The sequence below is a fragment of the Lepidothrix coronata genome, unplaced genomic scaffold, assembly GCF_001604755.1.
Source record: "Lepidothrix coronata isolate B3197 unplaced genomic scaffold, Lepidothrix_coronata-1.0 Scaffold127, whole genome shotgun sequence".
Taxonomy (NCBI): domain Eukaryota; kingdom Metazoa; phylum Chordata; class Aves; order Passeriformes; family Pipridae; genus Lepidothrix; species Lepidothrix coronata.
Genome location: NW_016690307.1, coordinates 780,784 through 806,184, shown reverse-complemented (window position 1 = coordinate 806,184; position 25,401 = coordinate 780,784). Strand labels below are relative to the sequence as shown.

General features: G+C 34.2%; 1 protein-coding gene across 2 annotated transcripts in view; it reads right to left on the bottom strand.

The window, feature by feature from the left end:
- RALYL (RALY RNA binding protein-like) overlaps positions 1 to 25,401 on the bottom strand; it is a 378,245-nt gene that overhangs the window by 186,594 nt on the left and 166,250 nt on the right. For both annotated transcript variants that reach the window (XM_017826492.1, XM_017826493.1), the window contains exon 3: positions 1,320 to 1,598. In XM_017826492.1, coding sequence (XP_017681981.1) covers positions 1,320 to 1,575 — 256 coding nt within the window. In that variant the 5' untranslated portion in view covers positions 1,576 to 1,598. The remainder of the gene's footprint in view (positions 1 to 1,319; positions 1,599 to 25,401) is intronic.

The window sequence follows — 25,401 nt, the reverse complement described above, 5'->3', positions numbered from 1 at the left end:
AACTACACTGAATAGTGCAAGGACATCTCCTTGAACAAAACACTTGGCATATTATAGGTGCCACAAGACATGCTAAAAGAGACTAGCAACAGTAATCATAGTAATAACAGATCTATTGCCTTAGGAAAACACAGTTTAAAAAATCTGTTCAGACCAGTGTGCAAGAAGCTGTAAATAATGCACTGATGGCATTACATGGCCTATTGCTTGGAGAGCATCGCTCCAGGAAATGTCTTCTAATAATGTCATCCCACAGACTGACTCTGCTGCCCTGCTTTTATCACTTGAGTTCTTTTACTTTACTCGTCTATATGACTTTTACTAAAGTTGTAATCTCCCTTTGAATATAATTGAAATTATTCAATCTGTTTTTCCTTTGAACCCAAAAGATAGAAGTTATAAAACTTAAAATTACTGAACAACTATGACAAAAGAACGACCCATCTAACACAAATGTTTCAATTTCTACAATCAATCAGAAAAATAGACTTCCACAGCCTGCAACATTGAAAATGAATATGCCAGATCTCTGGCTCCTACAAAACATCTTATTGTACTGTCCATTACTACTATATATATGACAGATGGGGTCAGTACTGTACTCCAGATTTTATCATTAACAGCCTCCATATATAATTTCAGCTTTCAAAGGTAAGAAAAGTTTCTTTGCAAAAAGAAACAATCAGATCTTACTTAAGCATTCATGACAAAGCAATAGAAAACAAAAACATGAATTTTTTTGTTTAATTTGGAGTTCAGATGAACAATGTCCCCAGTATTATATGGGAACAGCTGCAACCTAAGTTTTTACTAATAGACTTCTCTAAATGAATAACAGTATTACAGTTTGGTTTGGTACAATGTCAAGGACAAACAAAACCTACTCTTTTTCTTCTGTATAACATTTGACACATAACTGTGCTGGGTATTTTTTTAGATTCATTACATGAAAGATAACCACATCTATTAGATGAGCCTTGGTATATTACATTACATTTGCTAACTAAAGTCCAAGAAAAAATACTTATGTTTTCCTCACATGAGTAATCATGTTCACTACACTGGGATTACAAAGAGAAGTATAAAGCCGTCAGAAGTGATCTATGTAATAAAGCAGCAGTTTATAGCACTAAACATTTTGTAATATCTAGGTAACACCCCATACATTAAAAATTCTGTCAGATTCAACATCTTGGAAATACACTTAGGTGGAACAACAGCAAAACAAACTGACTAGTCATGAAGGCACCAGCAGCAGATGATATTTCAAATAGAAAGGAAAGAGAAAACAGTATTTTATGATATGAGCAAGTCCTTACCTAGTGGCTGCCCTGCGATGATCCTGGCATTCTCTCCTGCCACTGCAGCCCTCGCATGCCTCTCACTCATGTACTGTACAAATGCATAACCTTTGTGAACTGAGCAGCCCACTATTTTCCCATACTTCGCAAAGATTGCTTCGATGTCACCTTTTTTGACAATGGCTGTGTTCAGATTGCCGATGAAGACTCTGGAGTTGATGGACTTTGGGTCATTCTTATTGGTGACGTTGCTGGTCTGTGTTTTGCCGGTCATGGTTGGATCACTTGGCTTTAAACCTTAAACAAATAACAAAGAAAATTATGTTTCAAAGCATGAAGTGACTCTGACTTTGCATGATTGTTCCAGCAATAATTCACTTTTATTTTTTGCTTTGGGTGAATCTAGACTAAAAAACCTCAAACTTTCAAAAACATTATCATTAAAACCAAGATAGCACATTTTAAAATACTGCTTATAAGTCAAATTAAAATTTCTTATTTTTATATATATGAAATATACCAATACATCTCTTAATACAATGCTGTGATAGCAGAGCTTTACTGTAATCTTATGTGGATTTCTGCTTAGAAATTCAATATTGACTTTTTAAGTACCTAGCCATCTGGAAACTGCAAAGCAAGAGAATGAATCATTATCTTCTGTCAAAGAAATGAACATTCAAGGCCATGTAGAGAGCAAACTCTTACAATGAAAGACAACACTGCTTTTGTTTGGTGTCAGTTAGAGCACATTTCTCACCAGTTAAATATCTCAGTGAGGTGTGCAGTGCAGGTAATATACAGTTCTTTACTGCAATCAATATGCTTCTATCAGAACAATTTTCCCTGTAAATCCAGCACAAAAGCAAAAAAGAGAAAAGACAGTGAATTATGTTCTGAGAATTAAAAAGTATGAAAACAAACCACTTTAACTGTAGGAACACAGGTTTTCTTGCTGCTTTGCTCTTTCCTCTGATGTCAAAAGTCTAAATGCATCCTGTCATTTTGGATGGAAATAACAACATTATTTTTTGAAAGATTTGGTAAAACGAAAAAATATTTGATGTTCATCTAGCCTCACACCTTTGAAGAACATGTGATTTTCTTAATATTCCACCTGCCAGCTGGTCCCTCCATTTGCATCAATTCACTTAGATGGAAATAAAATAGAAAGAAATGTCTGTGCTGGGTTTTCTTCAGCTTTAGTAGATCACAGGAATTTAAAAAATACATATAGCTTTAAATAGAGAAAAATTATTTTGTAAGAAGGAGGTCATTTATACAGCAGCCAAATATAGGCCAGGTCTTATAGCCAAGAAATATGTTACTATTTTTTAACCTGTTCATACTTTTGATCATGTCACAGTAACAGCTCGGGCAAGAAGAGAATTCAGTTAAATATTTCTCCCAGTTAAAGTTCAGTTCATTCCTCAGGATGAAAGGGTATAATGACCTCTGTTCCAGACACCTAAAGCTTGAGTCTAACTAGCAGAAATTTCATATTTTAAATCAGTAGCTACCATATACGAAGCTAGAAAAAGAAACCATTGTTACAGAGCTCTGCACAATTCCTGGTGAACAAAATAGCCACAGCCACAGTCATCAGCACTTTGACTGCCTCCATCCCAGAGGATCCAAACCCCACCTTCCAGGTAAGAATACACAGTGGAGATGTGTGGGCAGTCCTCCTGAGTCCCAGCAAACAGTCAGCTCTATTAAACAAATGTGTGCTATCACTTGCTTAACAACTTAGTATAGCAACTTATTTTATATTGCAACATTTAGAAAAAACATTGAAGAAAATAAGAAAAAAAAATTTTCTTGTAAGTTTATTGATTTTTAAACACATTCTGGAAACACAAGATACTTTATACATGCACAGATTTCATCATGGAGACCCAGGAAAACTGCCTAGACCACAAGCCTCTGAGCTTTATCATAAGACAGACTCAATACCATATATTTCTAGATTGCTGTGCAGAATGTGAGTATTTGAAGTCATGCCTATATGTAGTTAACCTGAATATTGTGAACATTCATAGCAGTAGGCTTGGTACTACAATAGTTTGAAGACAAACCGTTTGAAAAACATAAATATAATGCACATTAACCTCTATATTGGCATAAAGTGGACTGCTGATGTTTTCTAAGACCTAAAAAGTTTAAACCCATGTTAGATATACCTATATTTACACAGGAGTCAAAGTGACAATAACAGAGCCATGTTATTTTAAAGAGCCCTAATTACACAAACTGAAGAAGTAACATGGCAGAGTATTTAGGCATAAAGATAAAAGTTAATGCAGTCAGGTTGCTGGTAAATGAGGAACCACTGGTATCCCCTGTGCTGCCGGGTTCAGTGTGCAAGCACCACTCTATTGGGAAAATCTGATATGGACACTATTGTGGTAATTTTTGTCAAGATTCAGAAAAAACCCCAAACTGTATTTGTCCTCATATAATTCTTAGCTTCTTGTTAGTATCATCTGGGTACATTTATTGATTGTGTAGCTAAACTCATTTTACTTAACTCACAGGGGTAGTTTATCACAAGTAAGATCACTGGTCTAGAAAGCAGTAGCCTTGACTGGTAGACCTGTCTCATCCACTAACCTGCTGTATCACTCTTAGTAAGATGCTTTTTAGTGCTTCCATTTCCACCTTTTAATCTTCAGACTTGCACTTTTTTTGGCTAAGGGCTGTCTCTCCATGTATTTTTATATAGTTACTAACGTCAGCACACAACCGACAGACTAATAATAAAAATAACAAGGAGAAAAGAACCTACAGAAAATCTTCTGCCAAAAGTCAGGATTTGCATGAAAATAATAGACAACAAAACTCCTCATTTATTACAGCACAATTGTTTTCTAAACACCAGAGTACCACACTCTGTATTTCCTCTATTGTTTAGCCATTTAACATGGGATTCAGTGAACTATTCCTTTTTTTATTTCATAAAAATCCTCATTTTATTTTTACACAGTTTTTGTCTGCACTAATTTAAATAGACATTGAATATTTCTCTCTTGTAGTTGTTCTTTGCAATGCAAATTTACAATATTTTTATAACACAAAGAAAAGTAGTTGTCTGGTGGGTTCTCATATTCAAATGAGCAGTCAGGAAAGCGTGCTGTGGAAATTCAAAGGGTAAGAATAATAGTAACATGAATGATTGAAATTTGATTGCCTTGCTGGTCAATGTACAATACTATTGTGAATATTTCATAAAAATTAAAGATCCATGGGAACTTTATCACAATGCAAAAGAACGTGGTTTTACACCTCACTTACAATATGCATCTGTGAATACTGAATTATATCTATCTTGTCTGACCTATCAGTAAAGTCACAAACATTGTAACTCATACAACTGCAAAAATAAATGAAAAAGTGAGAAAAACATATCTGAAATAATATCATTCTTTGCAGCCTTTAATAAGGCATCTTTTAAGAAATGGTTTACAAATAACAGCTACCTATCATTGCATTTAAACATATTTATTTATTCAATACATTTCATTATATACTATAATTATAATATAACATATATGTTATATATTATATATATTATGTTATATATTGTATATACTGCATTGTTTTATGCAGTAGCTGTTTCAATTATTCTATTAAGAAGTAAATAGTTTAAGTCTTGGTATAATTAAAATACAAGTTATAAATTGGAACATTTCTATTACTACATAGATCTCTGATTTGAGGAGTAAAGTTTGTCAATCTTTCTTAGATATTAAAATTTATAACAAGTTAAATAGGAATGAAAAAGCAAATGACTAAAATGAGATTTCTATTGTCCAGGACACAAGTGAGAAGTTTAAACCAGTCAATTTAAAGTGCTGAAGAGGGGGGTAGAATTTAATCCTTGGCTTCCTTCAGTTTTCCAGCATTTCTTGGCAAAGTTTGGCTAAGCACCAGCATGACAAAGCATTGTTTTGTGGCTGTGCAATTCAACTTCTTTCCATAAGAGGAATATATGAATCCACATCTCCCGTTTCAGAGATGTTCCTCCTCAGGCACTGTGCCTACCCCAGAACAGTGAAGATGACAATTCCTTCTACAGTTGTGCCCCAGTGCAGAGACAGCACAGGACTTAAAGAAAAGAGAAAGGGCACAAGTTGTCAAATTCTACATCCCAGTAACTCTTAGGCATTTTTTTAGGGAGTAGGGTCAAGAAACAACCATAATAGTTCTCTTTGACCTCTGATCCCAGTGCTGCTTTATGTGTTTTACCAACTATTCTTCACAGAGTAAAATGCAAATTTTGTCTTTGAAGAGACAGAAAATTGGTCAAACTGCAAAAAAATTTGGGATATATGAAGACTTGGGGATCTAAGCTATTTAAAGGGATTTTCAGCCTCTCCCCAGGTGTACAACTGTTTCTTATCTCGAAATGTTGATTAGAACTAATCAGTCACGTAAAATTTCTACCAAATTCTGAAAATTTGTCTCTGAAATTATCCTTACGTGTTTTCCTATACTGAACAAACCAGTGAGGTTAACCTGCAAAAATTCTGTTAGAATCAGAAAATATCAGATAAATCTCTTTGGAAGAGGTTAGGAAATATTTACATTGAATATTCACATTTGGGGGTTTTTTTGTCTGATTTTTTTTTTGTTTGTTTTGGGTTTTTTTGTTTAAAACAAATTGTTTTCAAAAAGTTTAGTAATAGTTTCTGGAGGTTCTATATATTTTATGTGCTTTTATCTTGTAGCTGTTTTCTTTTGTCAATAAACTATTTGCTATTTTTGAGCAAATAGAAAAAGTGTACATAATTGAATGATCTATGTATTACTTGCAGTGACTTTAGGAAAAATTAGGGTCTGCTGAGGAAAAACTGAAAATGTTTAAGGAAAACACAAATTCTTTCTGAAAATTGAATAGAACTGTGTTATTCATATGGAATTTTAATATCAAATTTCTATGTACTTTGTCTATATACAAAAAAAAACAGGAAAAAATTAAAACCACTCTTTTCCCCTTTCCCCCTAAAAATAAAATTTGAGATCATGTATAGAGCTAAGCCAGAAAGTAATCAACACTCTGTATTAGATTTGTGTGGTAGCAAGACTAATTCTTTCTGGAGAAAGATTTTTAAATATAAAAAGTCCCATCACTGGCAACTTTCTCTAAGCACCATAAAATTCCAAATCTCAATTTTTACTATTTACAATAAGACATTTGCACACTGAGGTGCATAGTACACATTTGATAATTGCAAATTCTTCAAAGAAAGAAAAAGACCTTAACAGACACATGGTCGAACAGTGATGTTTGTTTCCACAATGAAATCCACAGTAAAAAGTACACACTGTAAGAAAATAATTGCTAAGATATTTGGGGGTCAAGCTGAACATGGGCGTTCTGGAAAATATCAAACGACACAGTATTGGTCCTTGGAGAGACAAAATTCAGCACTATAACATCTGGTCAGTCTCTGGCCCAAAACTTGTGAGATTTTGCTCTTTTCAGCATTTCCAAGCAATTTGTCTCTGCCCTTCTGTTATCTAGCCTCAGTTAGTAGCTGAACTTTTGTCAAAATCAAGATTCAATTGTTGCTTTAATAGTTGTCTTCAAGATTTAAGAATCAATGATTATCAAAATGTTTATTGAGAAAAAAAAGAATAAGGCTGTAATGTATTTTCTTTCTTTTTGAGTTACCTTTTAGCAAGAGTGACAACATAAATGTTTTTGAAGGGTTGTAGACAAACTTAAGATGTTTAAACATTGGAAGTGGCCTTCTGAGCATAAAATGTCCTACAACATAGAGTTATTTTACATTGGTACTAATATTTTATGGGGAAAAGTCAATATTCATGTTAATTCCTTTAATAGGCAGTCATTAAAAAGTATTTTATCTCAGTTAAATTAGTACTTGACAAAACCCCTACAAAATTTTACATATCTATTGGAAGTATGACTATTGGATATTTCACAGTGGTAGGGAAGAATGGAAGGAGGGAAAAGAGAGAATGGAAAGTTGTCAGACAAAATATATTTTGCCTTGGAAAAATCCTTTCTTCTTTATGTTTTAAGTTCATTTTTAATGAATTACTATATCTAGGTCACAAAAATAAAGAAAAAATTTATTCATAAGATGGTTAGTTAAATCCACATCAAAATATTCTGAGTCTTTCCAGTCCTCATTAAAGTCAAAGAATATGCTTCCTTTTTTTTTATGATTTAGTTTTTAGCTTCCTTTCAATTACTTTTAAGAAGGGGTTGAACATAATGTCTATAACAAGGGCAATACTCCCTTCAAGCTGGCATTTCTGGAGTCACATAAATGACAGTATGCATCAATACTTGCTATGCCACATCTTGTAGAAAACTAAGGACTGAAAGATAAAATTATGTATCAGATCTCACTTCATGTTCTGTTGTGACTGTTCTCAAAGAGACAAATACTCTTTCTTTGTGGAGGGTGAATAAAACATATCTACTTGTTAAAAAGAAATAAAATAATTAGAGATTAATTATAACATGCAGAAAAAATAATAAATTACTTTTAAGAATGCGTTATTTTGCATTAGTTGTTTAAACATTGGAAAGAGTAAGGGGGAGACGTGCCCTCTGTCCCCAGGAGCAGCACCATCATCAAGGAGGGGGAGGAAAGAAGAGAAGGTCTGATGTCTGTACAGGTGGACAGAAGTTGCAGCTGCTTACTGCCCTGGGTGCCTCATGGGACCTTCTCCCACACAAATGGTCAGAAGAAAATGAAACCTGTGAGCACAGAATAATAGGGGTTTTTCTTTCCATTCACATGCTCTTTGTTCTCAGGATAAAGAAAATAACCCTACATAATCATGTAAAGAAATACATTTCCCTAATATAAGATTTGATGATCACTCAGATATGGGTCCCTTTCCCCCATCATATTTAAGCCCCGCTAAATACAAGGCTTTCTCTATTTATAAGTAATGAAATAAAGATATAACTCTGTTGGCTAGAATAAGAAAGTAATTGTGATAGCACATACCAGTATAGTTGTGTAAATAATATGGTGAATTTAGGAGAAAAATATTAAAATCAAATGCTAAAAGAAAAAGGTAAGACTTATTTGGATACTAAGTGAAGAGGAGTTTGCATTTGAGTAATACATTACCTAAATGTCTAATTCCATAAAGAGATATGTCCTTCAAGGGAGTACTTTAGAGACCTGGACACTGAGGTTGCTCAGCAGACTCCAGAACAGGACCTTTGGTATTATCCTGCAGGTAATACTTCACCTTTTAAAATGTATCTAGGAAAGACAGCACGATCAAGGCGTTTTTGGTACTAATTCAAGACAGGTAAATAATGGGTTAACTTTGGTGCTTTTCTTCATCATGTCTTTGTTGCAATCTGTGTGCTGGATATGTTTATCCAGGAAATGGTAACAGAAACTCTTCATCTAGGGATGTGTTTCTTTTATGTGCTGTCAATTAGGCTCTTTGAGAAAGAACTGAACAAGTTTGGGTTTTTCTGTTTGGGTTTTTTTTAACCAAAAGTTAAACAAAAGTAGGTGACTTTCCCCTTCATTTCCATTATTTTTACTAGATCTATTTGTAGTCATCTATCTCATCTCCTCTGAGTCATCATTTATCATTTATACAGCAAGCTATTTTAATCTTCTCTCATCATTCATTCCTGCTGGCTTTTTAATAATTTTTAATGTATTTCTGACTTTCTATGATTTCTGTGACCTAAATCTGTTTTCAATCTTCAGTTTTAGGTGTAGTGACAGCAAAAGCTGCAGGACTGCTGTCTTTCTCTTCACTTTGTGACTTGATGGATTGCTTAAAAAAAATCTCAGCTATATTTGCTGTCATATGACATTTCCAGCTAATCTCATGTTCACTGGGATTTCTTGGTCTCATTTGGCCATGTTACTCCCTCTGTGTTTTTTCTTTCTCTTCAGCGTCATATCACTGTGAGGATTAAAGGAACCTTGGCAAGTAAGACAGTCTCCTACTATCGTTTCTATATTTCTAACCTTCCTAATACACTTCATGAATTTTCTCTGTTCTCAAGGGAATTTACAGTCCCCAAGTACAAAACTTTCTGAAATTGTAATTAGTGAATTGTTTTAATGCATTAGAATTTAAAGTCATTATTTAAAACCGGGTCTAATAAGGATACTAATGGCATGGTTAGATGATTCCCCTACAATACAGATCTTATCTCAATCCTTCTCTGTTACGTACTAAGGTTTTGTTTTCGGGACACATGACATTAAACATGGAAAGACTGATATGATTTAATTTTTCGAATTATTCTTAAGGGAAGAAAATTATTTTGGCAAATTGTACATGCATTTTGAGAGTTACATTTAATATTTATTGCTTGTGTAATCACTATAATCAACTCATTGACAGACTATTTTAACTAATTTTATTACATCTAAGTCTCTGAGAAAACTTTTGGTAGCATTACTTTGACTAGAATTTTGCTCCTTGTGTTTCCTTTATTATTTTATAAGAGTTTGAAATTGGATTTGAGGAATGTCATGGTCTAGGCTGTTGAATACCAGACAAGAAGTCAAGAGCTTCTGAATTGTAATCCTAGCTCTGGTACAGACTTGATAAGAGACCTTATGCAAGTCACTTAATATCTCCACCTTGTCCTCTTTCTTCAGAAACTGGCAATAATACTGATGATATTCCAGCTCACTGGGTTGTTGCATGAATGGAATTAGAAAATGCAAAACACCACAAAAATGCTGCAGCACTAGGAAGTTTAATAGAAAATATACCATTTAATTGAAAATATAAGAAGCTGTTTAGAGGATTAGTGATATCTTGGTTTCCCTGCCTAATCTCTATATTTCTTATATTTCTAAGTACTTTCTATTAATGGGTATTTTTATACTTTATCTCCTATATTAGTTGATCAAAATAATTATTTGATCTTTAATAGTGGTGAGAGGTATTTAAGAATACTTGAATTTCATAATCAAACTGGAATCACATTTTCTATTGCATTCATTTCCTCTCACAAGTATGTCTTGGGGATTTATGCCAGATGACCATACTGTGCATCTGACTTACAGGAAGAAAAGCTACTCCTGACAACAAAGTAATTCTGATACCTGACTCTAGCTTTGGCAGTAACTTTCCCAAAGTTATGCAGTAAATCATTACATATTGTGCTTTTGGTTTTGCCATCTCTTTCTTTTACCCCATTTATTCAGCCTGGCCAAATTTTTCAGCCTTGGTTTTACTCATTAGCATGTAGAGTACCCTCTGAGTCAGGAATCCAAGGTAATATGCTACCCTTCACCACAAAACAGCTGAATGCTTTTTTAGTCTATCTACAAAGTCTTTTCTGTCTTTTCACACACTGAATCTCATATGTATATGTCAAAGTTTAAGATTACAAAGCTAGTCAAGAAAGAAGAGATACCACCGAGGATATGCAATAAGATATCTGATATTTCTTTCCTTGATAAACCTTAGAGTTCATTGCACCCACAATGTGAAAATAGGATTTTCTGCATGGGATTATGAGTATTTCCACCATCTATACATACAGTATGCAGGCATCTGATGAAGAAAAACTTAGAGAAAACATGAAAATGGATCTAATGATGATGATGTTAGAGTCTTAAATCTTGTATTTGGATATGACTTCAGCTCCTTTTTCCACCACAATCATGCAGCCATGTGCAAGGCTCTTATAAACTATATTCATAGACTCTCCTGAGGATTTCATAAACACTAATTCAAAGCTATCTGTGGAACTTTTCTTCCTCTATTATCTGAGCCTGAAGGCATCTGAAGTTTAATTGCAATTTGGTGCCTGAAGCTTACAAGTAGACTAATGTTCTGCTGAAATCTCTAAAATTTTTCAAGTCTGAGTGGCTTGACATATATAGCATGTTTAAATCTGGCCCAAGTCATGCATTAACATGTCTTGGCTGCAGAGATTATTTCAGTAATTTTCCTCTGTTGTGACTATTATGGACAAAATACCCAATTTCTCAGAATTTTAACTGATAGATCAACATTTAGGACCTTCTCTGGTACAATGGAGAGCTTCATTTGATTCTCTGCTACTGAAAATTAGGATTTGCATTATTGGTCTCCGATCACATGCCTTGGCTCTCTCAGCAATCACTGTAGCACGGCTGCTTCAGGCTCCTACCCCTACATCTCCCTTCCTAGACTACCTTTAAAGGTATTTGACATTTACTTTGTAATTAAATCTATGTGAATATTCATGTCAAAGCCTTACTAGGTCCTTTTAATGAAAAAAAAATAACTTTAATATTTGTCTGTTTGTTTTTCAGTTGCATGTCAAACATGGAGATTAAATGAAACTTAGAAGAGTAATATTTTCGTTGTTACTGATAGATTGCAAAGCCTGCAGTTCCTACACTATGCCTCATACCACATAAAAAATCTGCCAAATTGTTTAAGAAATGTGTTAAAAGCAATGTGTTCCAATATTGTGTATCACTGAGAACCTCCAAAATGCTACTATAATTTTTGTCTCTAAAATACATTACATGTACACACAAAAAGTCTTATCTGCTCCCTCTCTAACATTTTTTAAAAAGCCATATAAAAATTGGATGAGAAACTTCTTTCCAGTATTTCTAATTTTTTCTAGTCTCAGCACATAGATACGAGTAAGATTTTAATTTAGTTTGGGGTAAGAGCAAGTCTTAGTGGAGCTATGATTTTTCTCTAGCAGACATCTGATGTCTTGAGACAATGATAATAGCCCCTACTCAGCTAATTCTTTAATGCTCTTTTAGAGAATTAAGCAAACACAATGAAATAATATGTCAAAGATATTTCCCTAAAAACATTACCTGAACATTAATAAACCACATTAATACAGACTTTTTGATGCAAACCATACAAACCCCTCTGTCAACAGAGGTTTTCTAGCAAATTATTTGAGGAAACAATGGTTTTCCAGGACAACACCTAATAATTTCATGTAAGCAGGTAACTTGGCCTCTGGGATCCAAATCTGTGTACATTTGAATGCTCTAGAATTTGGTGCTGGCTGTGTATTCCTGCGTTTGGTTAACAATTTGCAAATAGATAACTCAGAAAACAAATCGATTTCTGTATGGATATAACTCTTTTCTTGTACTGACTTCTTGTACCATGTCATCACTTTACCTCTATAGCATCTATCTCATATATTCTCCTCTTCTTCCCTTGTCTACCTTACAAGTCTGTTCAAACTATTTCTTACTTGAGTCCACTTTATTTCTTCCATGCCACCTCGTCCTTCCTGTAGAGTTTCTTTCCCCTTGAACTTAGGAGAGCAACACTGGTGTGATGCTGCTCACACTGCTTTCATTTTTGATTTTTTGTCTCTTAGTGTGCTTTGTAAAAACCAGCACTGGTTCTTTCAGCTGCACAGATTTTTTAAAGATTAAAAAATTATTCTAGTAATACTGAGTATGCAGTACACTGGGTTTTCTTTGTTGCCATGCTCTACATACCTATGAGACAGGACAAAAAAAAAAGGAAAAAATTTCCACTAGATATTCAAATTATGAAGTGGATTATGATTTATTTTTAAGCCAAAAAATACAAGCCTAGGAAGAAAATTTGTAGAAACCTCAGTAGCAATCATAAAAATCCAGAATATTTAATATAAATATACTTCATATTATCCCTTCCGTATCACAAGAGATTGAAAAAATTTGAGTATAAAGAAACCTCCTTATAAATCTTACATTTAAATAACTTATTTTATTGATTACACTCGATCTCCAACATCATGCTGTAGAACTGTAAAGTATCTGATAGGACTGCGGTAAAAGCTGGTTAGAGCAAATAATTTACAATGAATAATTTATCCCTCAAATTTTCTACCCTGTAGTGATTTTTCTATTGCTCATGCTGCCATAATATCTAATTTCTGGTCTAATGGATTATATTATTAGAAAGATTCATTATTAAAATAACTCTGCTTTAAACCGCAGTATAGCTTTCATTGATTTAACAGGGGCAGAAATAGGTATCAATCGAAAGGGGAGGGGGTTTGCTGTTGCTTTTATGGTATACCCCCAGATTGAATCTGAACAGATGTACATTGTTTTAATATTTAACAGCTTGTGATGAGATAGGAATTTTTTTTCTTGTGAATATAGATCAGTTGCAAACAGCTCTTTCAATGTTAAATATTTTAAATATTCTTTAATTTTATCTAGTTTACCTAGATTTAATTTGATCTAGTATGTTCAATGCTGTAATTAGCTACCAATTGATTTTAGTGTGTTTCTTCCAACAAATTTGCTCAGAAAGCTCTCAAATAAATGTTCAAAACCATTCACACTGAGGAAACTCAGCTACTCAGAGCTGAAATATAAAAAGACCACAGAAGCAGGCAAAGCTAATTATAAGTGGGCATGAAATCTACGGAAGAAAGTTGCTTGTGTTTTTCGTTTGCTTTAAGTGATCAGTTTTGGTAGCTCAAATTGATTATTTTCAGTCCATATTATCTTATCATCCCAAATAATTACAAGATATATAATGCTGCATGAACTTAACTTGGTCTTGTCAATGAATATTAATTATTTGACAGTTAATTATTTTCAAACTAAAACATAGTCAGCAGGGACTATACTTGTCTTTTAACATGAAAGTCTCAGTTCCTCAGTCCCATTGTATACAATACTCCTTGATTTCGATTAGTATTGTTAGTTATTCTCCTAATGTGATTGTGTATTTTTATATTTATTTTGCAAAAAAACCAAAAAATTTCTACTAGAAACCACATTATTGCTTTTCAAAAGTGTACAGTTGCTTTGTTAGCAATACAACACCAATTCCTACGTATCTCAATTGTGCCACAGATGAAAACTGTCAAATAAGGAAAAGTAAGCTGTGGGTGTATAACATCACTGTCATCATCATTACATTGTGCCACTTTAAACAGCATTTTTTTTATTTTTACCTATCCTTGCCAGTTTTCTTTAAAACTGATGAAATGTTGATTACAGATCTTCTGATAAGGTATTCAACTCATGACTACTGGAAAAATTTACCAGATGTTGTGGCCTAAGAAACCAGAATGGTAGATCAATTGGTACAGGTAACATTTTGAAGACAAATTGGAATGCACATAATTCCATATATTAATTCTTTTATGCTAGCCTACCTTCAGTTTATGTAAGATTTACTTTTAAAAGTATAGGTATATTTACAGCAAAAAGGTACTGATTCAATGCCTTGTATTTTTCTGTTATTATATTTTTCATTGTAGAAAGGACCTAGAATCCTTAAGAAGAGAAAGATGTTTGAGGAAATGGTTACTTCACTTTAATCAATATGTGACTTTGTCCCTTATTTTTTTATATTTACATAAGGAAAGTTAAGTGCTATCATCTTCTATTAAAGAAGAAGTACCTTCACAATGAATATATTAGTAATGATTAAGAGAAAGATCTGAATGAAATTTCACCACAGAAATATTTCTCATAAGTAATTTTCTTAGATTTTCTGGTAGTTTTTATTGAGTTATTTCTTTTTCTCCTCCTCTAAAGGAGGAGATCGCTGAGAGTCAAGGCAACTCCTCTAAAGTGTGTTTTAAAATAGAATGTAAAGAAATGCATTTAAGAATGAGTGGAAAATTGCAACCATCTCTATTTTTTATATTTTGGTAATCAGAAGATAGCAACTTACTGTTTGACGCACTTTCCCCTTTTCTGAACATTTGAAAGGTGTTCCAAACAACCCACCCATTCTGAAATGCTAAAGTTCTTTTGGAAATTGAGGTCTTTACTATCTGATCAAGATGAATTAGGAGTTCTGTGTGTGCATATATCTTCAGAATAGCAACAAATTATATAGATCTGCACTAATTCTTACTTTCCTTGCTACAGCAGTATTGTACAGATCTGTGAAGTATAGCAAAACTAATATCAAAGATAAAGTTTAGACTGTAGCATCTAAGGATGGTAAAGATGTCTAGCAGAATAAAAACCTTGTTTTTCTTCTGCTAGTTGCTGTCTGATCTATAAATCCTCAGTTGTGTAAGTTACTGGACTGCTTGACATGCGTGTGAAGGGATACATTAATCTACATGAAAGTGTGAGTAATACAGGCAGTCTAGTTACAATAGGAAAAGCAGGTATTTGGAACAACCTCGTCCAGAATAACAATTGCTTTACAAAGCATAAACAATCAGATGAGTTTCTGCACAGTTCTCTGTCTACCTAGACAATCCCTTCAAGAAGTTCCATAGAAAAACAACTAACGCAGCGCTGTGAATCTGTCAATATATTTACTGGCAGATCTCCTTATGAAGCATATAGTGAACTTTTTCACAAAACGTCGTTGATAAAAGCATGTAATAAAAGTAATCTCATGATTCTTGGTGTCAGTGCTACCATAAACACTTCCATGGTTCTGCCCTCATCCTACACTTCAGTAAGTAAAGAATGAAGAAATAGATTCACATGCAGTCATAATTCTCTGTAATCCAAGCTTTGGTTAAAAAAAAAATCTAGGCAACTTTTCAGAAAGACCTTGAGACTTTTTTTCCCCTTCTTTGTGCTACAAATTCATTAAATCTTATTCTGCTGAGAATCTGAAAATATTAGCCCTCTCTCAGACTACTCAGCTGTAAGGATTATAAAGAAACTGCTATGAGCTTGCTTAATGAACCTCTAAATTCAAATATACATCCTCCTTCTCTCTTTATGTTTATGAAGTCAAGTAAGTACACTTTAAAGAGTTTACTATAAAATGTTGAAAAGATGTATTACGAAGGGTTTTTTTCCAGCTAGGAAGATCTAAAAAATCTTTAGAAACTAATAATTTAAAAATGGAGGTACACTTTTAATTAATGTGTTATTATAGACTCAGCTAAATTACATAAAGAATGCCAGAGAACACCCATTCCACCTCTTTCTGAACAGAATCTGCTCCAGGAAAAAGCTGTAGAGAGTAAATTTTTCAATTTGCTGCTGATTGAAGTGAAAAAATAAGTTTCAGGTCAATTTAAAACACAATACTTTCTCACTCTCAAATCAGAGCAAAAAACTGAAGGAAATATACTGTTTTGGATAAAAGATAGAAGACAATAAGACAGGGAGAGAGACAATTTAAAACAGCAGTATATGGGAAAATTCAGAGCTATATTTGGAAGTGTCCATTTAAAGTGCTTTAACTTTTATTATCTCTCCATTTTTCATGCTGAAATAACATGGTAAATTTGACATAAATGTAAGTGCAGCTGCTTGAAAATTTGTGCAGTTTTTCAATGATTAATCCACATTGGTCAAGTGGCATCACATCACAAATATTAATGACTTTGCAGTCACAATGTCTCCTGATGGGAAGGAGATTTTCTATCTCATCAAAACAACAAACTAAGTTCTTATCTAAAAATATCTCTATAGACACATGGACTCAGCCTTAAGTCCTAATCAACTTCTCACATACACATGTAATTCCATTTGAAATATAGACAAAGTTGTTGAAAGAAATACTTAAATGACAATGGAAAATATTAATGACATTATTCCATTACATCTTCTCACAAATTCTCTCTTAAGAGTATTTTGTTTTACTCCATTTTAATATCTCTTCCTATTATATTTCTAAGAACAAGAATGCCCACAATGATAGGACAATTTTAAAAGAATGCACAAAATGTCACCTATACTCGGATGAACTTTATTCCATTCTGGCCTTGCTTCTTCTGCATGTTTCAACAACAACAACAACAAATTTATATGAGTCTATTGAAGCCTCCCCAACATTTATCTAGTCTGTGGTTGCACGGTGTGTACTGCAGATATACTCAGATGCTGTGGGCTATATAGCATTTCAAAATAAATACTGCAGGCACCATACCAATTGGAGGCTTACAGATGGCTGATTGTGAAAACCATTAGAAAGTCTGAGTCCATGTGGCAGCAATTTCTGATTGAAATAGTGCAATGAATTGTACCCACTACTTATTTCATTTTGGTTTTTTTTCCCATTCTAACAGCACACAGTACAGCAAACAAGCTTCCTGCTCCCTGTCACAACCTTTCATGACAGACCAGTGGGAAAAAACCTAAAATGTAGAAAACATATCTACATGACTTTCCTGATTGTCCAGCTTCTCCCAAGTTCCAAGCGAATTATTTTCCTGCCAATTCCTCCACTAATGTTTTCAGACAATGCTTGTGATTGCATGAGACTGATATTGCCAAATATGTCATTTAGTGGATACAAGATAGACAAAATCATGAAAATGAGTCCATCAGAGCATGTACCTACAGCAGAGAAGAAAGCTCTAGCATAATTGCTCTATTGTCTCTCACCACTGATATTTTGGGCTCTCACTCCATCTTTTCCTACCCCTTGCCCATACAGAGAGTGAAGAGTGGAGCAAGAGCTCCCTATAACCCAAAAAACACAGAGTCAGACACGGGTACGAAGTGGAAAGAGGCTGATTTTTAAAGTCATAGTGGGGCAGTCTCCTTATGCCCCAATCTTGCATTGATTTATGTGAGGGTTTAGGATGCTGGCTGGCAAGTATAAAAGAATTAAAATAAATGCAGAGAAACATAACTACATTTTAAAAAAAATATTTGGTTCAGTAGGATTTTTGGAAGTGAAATAAGATTAAACTTTTTGTCTGTTCTCCCATTATAATCAGACGGAACTCTTTATCTAAAGTTGTTTCCTCCCTCAGCTGATTGTCACCCCAAGACCCAAGCAAACAACATAGTAAACAAAGAAGGGATTTTGCTGCAGCCCAGCAACTGTTCCTTCTAAAGAGTAGAAAGATGTCATTGTGTCATCCATGAAACTGTGAAAGCAGCCCGATACTCGGCAGACCTCATCAGGAACTTCTCTGGTTTCCTTTGCATAAGATGACCCGAAAAAGCTCTGGACTTCAACCAAGTAACTGCAAAACCATGATATACTGAATCCAAGCTTTGAAACACCAGGGGTCTAACTTTGAATGGAAACAGAGTGCCCAACACAGGGAGGATCAAAATGGTTAAAAAGCACAGTGAAAAAAACAAGTGGAATTAAAGAAGAAATATTTATAGATGGAGTAATTTTTCTCTCAAGAGTGTGAAAATGAGAAATGCCTCTCACAAGTTTCTTGGCTACTCTCTCCTTGGCCAAGAAAAATTTATTTTAATAGATTCGAAAGCTTCACTTTACATCTATGATGACAAATATCACTGATTTGTAAATGTTCATTATGTGCAAACAAAATCCTAAACTAGAAGAGAAGTAAAGATACAAAACCACTGCTTCATTTACATGAAGAGCATTATAAGCAGCTGTTGTTAAGTGAATCAGTTTTTACAATAAAAATCAATGTTTTCATGATTTTTTTTCTCCTTTGCTGGAGATAGCAATGTAAATAAGAGACTCCAGTATGAGTGCAGACACTCAAAATAAAAGTAATATTAATCCAGAAAATCTACTTTTTCCCCCTCTTCCAGTTCCTTTGTGATGCAAGATGTGGTACTTAGGCCAAATTTCTCTTGGAACACAGTCTCCATTTCTCTGCTTCTCATTTCAAATACAGTAAAGTTTAGGCTTGTCCTAATTTGCTGGTGAGCTGATGGGCTTTTTTATTGAAGAATTTTTTTTCCTTGTCTAGGTCAAACACATTGACAACACCTCTTTGAACATACAGAACTCTGGATAATATTAAATACCTTCAAGAATCTAGTCCTAAATGCCTCAAATTTTGCCTCAAAATCAGTATATGGTTTTGTTCTCCAATATTTCTGCAGTGCTGTTTGCTTGAAAAAACAGAATAATATCTTCCCCTAACAAGATGGCATGAGAGCTCAGTTAGTATAGTGGCCAGTGCCATAGGAAAGCTCATGAGGAAACAAAAATTCTGTATGCAAAACATGTTTTGAATGCAAAAGAAACACTTTTTGAACAAATCAGAAAAAGCTATTGATTACTGATCATTGAGTAAATTCTGTCATCTACCCTGGGAGCTAAATGAAGCAGTGGCCCTGTGGAAATACCACTGTATGCAATAATTTAATCCAAATTTTGCCTGATGACATGCTACCAAAAGCAGGACAAAGTAGAAGTAAAGCATATAGTGAAAAGCTGTGGGCTGTCATTTCCATGATGTTGACTTTGCATCCTAACAAAAAAAATCTCAAGCTAAATAAAAAAAAAACAAATAAACTTTTCTTTGACAAACACTAATGAAACAAATCAAACCATGCCCCTGTGCCTAGCTCCCCTAAAAAAATAATAAAAAAAAGGGTTTCACCACCTGTATGGATACCCAACAAGTATAAATTCATTACGTATGCCAGGAGAACATTTTGTGGCATGGTCCTCTTCTATGATAGATCTCTGGACACAATTACTTCCAACAATATCACTGAAGCATTGATACCAATTCCCTATGAAATACTTATGTTCTCAGAACTTTTCCCTGATGTCTGTACTTAACAATTTATTCTAGGTGTTTTCTATAGTCATATATGACTTGTAAACATAAAGATTTTTTAGTAACATAAGATTTTTTTAATTTTTTCTTAAGACTGAAGCTGGGCAGGTTTTCTTAGAAGCGATCTTGTTTAAACCTTTACGTAGATACTACCATCTCTGATACCCAAAAGAGAGTAATATAAACATGTTTTGCAGACCCTGAGATTAGCTTCATTGGTTAGAGCATTGTGGTAATAACACCCAGGGTCGTGAGTTTGATCTCCATACAGGCCATTCCCTTAAAAGTTGGACTCGATGATCCTTGTGGTTCCCTTCCAACTCAGAATACATAGATCCTGATGAATATTTGCCACAAATCATCTCTACAAGAACCATTCTGTAATTCTGAAATCAAATTAACTGTTTATATTATTAAACCCTACTTATTCCAACAGGGTTTAAAAGCTATGAAAACAGAAATGGTCCAAGTTTTCTGAGCTGTTTGCTAAAAGGAAATTATTTCAATATGAAAAGTTCTTTAAATGTTTTAGACACCCTTGCATGTCTCCCAGTGTTTGAAACTTTATAATTTGCAATTTAAATGGTTTTGTGGTGGGGTTATATTTGTTTATTTGTTTGTTCTCTCCATAATATGTAGGACTGGCAATATATTAAGGGGAAAAAAAAATTCAAAAGAAGAAACAGCATTTTCACGTAGTCATATTATACTGTAAGTTGAGGTACAAAGGCAAAAAAGAGTCTTGAAGAAAATATTATTAAATTATGATAAAGTTTGTATTTCTCAGCAATGGGAGACAAGCATAGAATGATATAGAGTAATTAAATCTTTCAAGTCTTGACCTGTGTATGCTAATAAGGCTCAAAATGAACCTTGATTGTATGAAAAAGGTATGGAGTAGACTTTGAACTGTCTTTGGTAATTAATAAAAGCTAAGTAAATTTAGAGTTCATGATAGATGTCAAATAGAAAATCTTCAAATTTTATAACACTTTCACAGAGGAGAGAAGAGCTGAACTGAGGCTAGTTAAAGCTTTGGGGAATCAAGTTACATAGTAAAAGAATTATTGTTGATCTTCACTTATCTGCCTAAACCTCCTTGAGATACTTTTCAGAACCTCAGTCTCCTTCCATCTTCTTTTTCTACCTCTTGTTCCACAGAGAAATAAAGGAACACATGTACTAGAAATCTGTCCAGCACTTAAAAAAGCAGTATCCATGAAATTCTTTTAGCTAATAAATTTTAGTTTATATCTCTGGAAAATGAGACTGATCTGGAAAGATACTCTCCAGATATTGTATATCAATGTACTGGGGAGAAGAATGTGTTCATGAAAACATAAACAATTGTTCATCAAAGAGGTAGAAGTTTTGCAAACCCTTGGGTGTGGTTTTTGAATATAAGTATTCAATAAATTCCCTCAAATCTTGATATTGCTCTAAATTCTCTTCTCCTGCAAAAAGGGTCCTTGATTTTTTTCTAGAGTCCACCTTCTATGAGTTGCATCATTGAAAGAGCATCAAATTACAGAAACAATTATTAAAAACTGATCAAAAACCACATCTAGTCCTAGAGTTTATTTTTCTAAGAATGGCCAAAGAAAGCAAAGCACAATCAGAGAATAATCTACAATATGCCTTCTTCGTCTGTTGCCTTCATAAAGCATGAGACAGCTTTTTACATATACAAATTCAAAACACTGAATAAAGCCAAATTAGAGGAGGACATTCAAAGCTATAATGGGTGATTACACTGAAATTAATATGGCAGAATAAAGTATCCCTTGTTGATCTGTATCTCTTGGAAATGAGTCCCAGCTTAGCTACTTGAAGCTGAGCAGAGAGTATCCTGCCCCACCAGGGAATTTAGAGTTAGCTGAGGTCAGATAGCAAGGCAGGCAGCTTGGGGTCCTAGTATAGATCACTTAGTTTAGGACATGCAATTGCTTCTTCAAAAACTGCACTTTTGTCCTGAGGATTAGAATAATTAATAGGCAGCTTAAGTTCTAGTTTAGTTTGAACTTTCAAATGTTACTTTATGTAAAGTTGAAAACAGTCCAGAACTTGACTTTAGATCCCAGTCAGTCACATTCACAGACTCAGTCATGCAAAAATCACATGCACTATTATTCTTACTCATTTCATACCTGTGGCAATCACTACATTTTTAGTGAAAACAGAATTGGGTATAAAAATTAATACAAGTTTGTATTTCAGGCATGAATATAAATTAATTCCTCATTTTTGTTACTTAAAAAAGTAACAAAAAATTGAAAGATTCCTCCTCCAGAATAATCCCTTTTATTGATAAACTTAACCCTGCCAGCAAGGGAAAGTACATATCAGGAAAGAATAAAGTGCGTACCCACTCTAAAGTATTAGTAGGAACTGGCTAAAGCTAATACTCTGTAATCACAAAAAAGTCCACTTCTTAATGTAGTTTGCTACTGTATCTGAAGTTAGGCCAAATTTGCATATACATACCTTGATGATGAAAACAGGACTGCCTAGGTATTCCTCAAAATTACGGAAGTTATAACAGAAAGTACTTTGCTTTTCATCTGTGCTAATTTCATACTCCAAAAGGAAGAAAATTTAATCACCCTCTTGCAGCCTCATTGTTTATATCAGAAAAATAGGGGAAATAGGAATAATTTGGTTTTTAGAGTATTAAAACCCCCTGAAATAATGGACACACATATGTTTGCAGTAGGCAGAATGGTACCTGCAAATCTGTAGAAGACCTATTAGAATGCTTTTATAAAAAGAGACTGGGGACAAAGCTACAAAAGCTTTTATGCCATTTCAAACAATCTTCTTGATCTACCAGTAGTGCCTGCTCTGTAGAAATGGGTGCCTACCTCGTGCTGTGATCATAGGGATGTGATATTGCTGAGGCCACCAGTTCTTTGAGCAACAAGTTGTGAGTTATGGCCCTCTCCCAAGAGATCCAATTCATGGTCTCTCCTAAGCCTGGGGACCATTTAATGCCAGAATAGTTGCCTAATGCCTTAGTCACTTACCCTGGGTGAAGATTATGCCCCCTCCCCTGCTTTAAACATCATCTCAGTCTCTGGTTAAGTGTCACAAATGGATTTTGCAAGTACCAAATTCTGCCTGCAAGTATAAAGGAGTAATAGTAACTTCTATAAGTAACTTCTAACAGTAAATCTGGTGTCTCCACAGGTGAATTTGTTTTTCTTATAAAAACTAGGAGATCAGTTCTGCTAATTTCAGTTGAGCTGAATGAAAATTCACTGCACCGGTAATCCCTGTTATTTCAGTGGGACCATGGAGTAAAAAGTACTTAAAATACAAGCTGCAGGACCTAGCTAAGTTACTTAAGTCTAAGAACTGGAGCTGGGTAATGGAGGATAAAAGGAAAGTGAAAGAATTTTAAGTTTTTTAAATTAAAACATACAGTTTCCTAAGGTGCTATGCAGAAGTATGTAACAGAAAATACAGAATAGCCACAAGATAATAGCAAAAATCCAGATGTTCTTTCAAAAAGATGTATTAATATAATTTAACTTTTTCAAAACAGATGAAAAACAATTTTCTTTTTGTGATCATTGTCCAACATAAACCTTCATAAATATGTGTATGAGTGTGCACTGGTCTGAGGCTCTGCCCTGGCGCTCTGCTCAGAAATTGCTCAGGGAGTTGGGGGATAGTCAGCATCAAACACAACACGATGTGACTACAGTGTCCAACTGAAAAAGCAAATAGTCAGTTACAAACAGCAAACTTGAAGCTGCAGAGGGAGGACTTCCACAGTAATTCACAAACTGCAATAAAAAATTTGGACAGTTCTGTGTCCTACATGAACACAGAGATCAGAGCAAAAACTAAAGCAATCCTTTTGACATTGATAACTTCTAAAGATAAATGCAGAGGTAGAATCCTCACATTTATTCTACTGACATCCAAACTAATGGTATTGGATCTATAAATGTAAAAATAAAAACTTGAAAACCAAAGCAAATATATTATTTGTAACATATAGAATACCTAATCAGGACATCTAGTTTGGACATGGATCTGAAAAGAACTGGCAAGTTGGTATAACATTCTGTTCTGTGCTGCTTTTATTAGAAAGATACTTCTGGTTGGAACCTTCTGTTGCTTACTTTTAAACAGACATTTAAATCACATTTAATCACAATCATACAACTGGTAGTGCTAATTATTCTGGATAATGGATTTTAACTCATGATATCAGGGTTTAGAGATGTAACAGAACATGTTATGTAGCATAGAAAATTACTGTTGAGTTTTATTTTTCTGTAAACAATAATGACTGCAAGCAAGTTGGTACAGCCATGCAAACAAAAAGATACAAGACATGATGTGAGCTGTGCAAGTGCCTTATGTTTGCATTCTTGCTGGTCAAACTCTTAACAGCCAGTGTAGAAGATATTTCCTGTATTACTCCTGTTATCTGATTTGTTCTGAGCATCACATAATTATTCTAATGCTTATTAGTAAGTCCTACTCAAACCAACACTTTGCTTTCTCCTCCATTCTTACAATCCAGACATGGGGTCTTCCTATTAATAACTTAATTCCCAGAAAATCTCACCAATGTTCTTTATATTATACTGTAATTCATTATTTTCCTGTTATTAAAATACTTTAATAAGATTTATATTTCTAACGCTAGAACTCCTGGTGCAGCTTGCTGCACTGCTCTCCAACATGCATTTCAGATATCATCTTAAAACAAAAATGTTTTGGAAAAATGAACACCCAAAAATTTGTATCCCTTCCAAAACCACAATACAAGAGTGTATTCCAAAAAAAATACAAATAATAATTTTGTCACTCTGGCATTTTCTCTAACACCATACAGTTTATCTTTCCATGCATCCAATCCTGGATATATACACAACCAAACCAAGGAGTCTATGGGTCATAGCTACAGGCAATCCTCTCTATTTCTGCTTCCTAATTATGTCATCATTAGAATATAACCAGTAGCATGTCTTCCAGAGGGGTAGCCATTCATTACTGCACACAGATAAGACTGTGGTCCATTGAAAGTAATGAAGTGGAAACATCCACATTAGTTCTAAAGCCCTTGAGACCATGCCTGCGAAATCCTCTGTAGTCCACAAAGCACTGTCAGGCACTTTCTATTGTAACTGTGCAAGTGAAACAATTATCCGCAGTTTGTGGTTCTGTGGAGTCAGAAGGAAAACCTCAGCATCTCATCTGATATCTTCATATTGTTTAACCTTAACTTCTTTAACTCTCCTAAACAGCTTTTTTAAAATTTTTAATTTTTTTTTTTTTATTTTAAGCATCATGGGGTTTTTGTTTTCTGTCTTCACTTAGTTAGTTCACAGTCAAATGAAGACCACCAAGTGGGAAGATGGCTAGACTTCAAATACATAAAAGGGTTCTGCTGGAAAAGGAAATAATGTACTATCCATAGTCCTGATGGAAACAAGTTAAACTACATCAAGTAATGCAAGTAGTAGAGTATCAAAATGTATAGAGTAAAGGCAATGTGAATGTATGCTAAAGCCCCTGAATATACATCTTGTGAGTTTGTGGGACCTCCATCACTGGAGCTCTTTAAGGTTGGACATATATCAATACAATTCTTGACAGGTATATTTTAACCTTGTTTTAGAGCAGGGAACAGATTATACAGTCTTCAAATGCCTTCTGGATCTGTTTTCC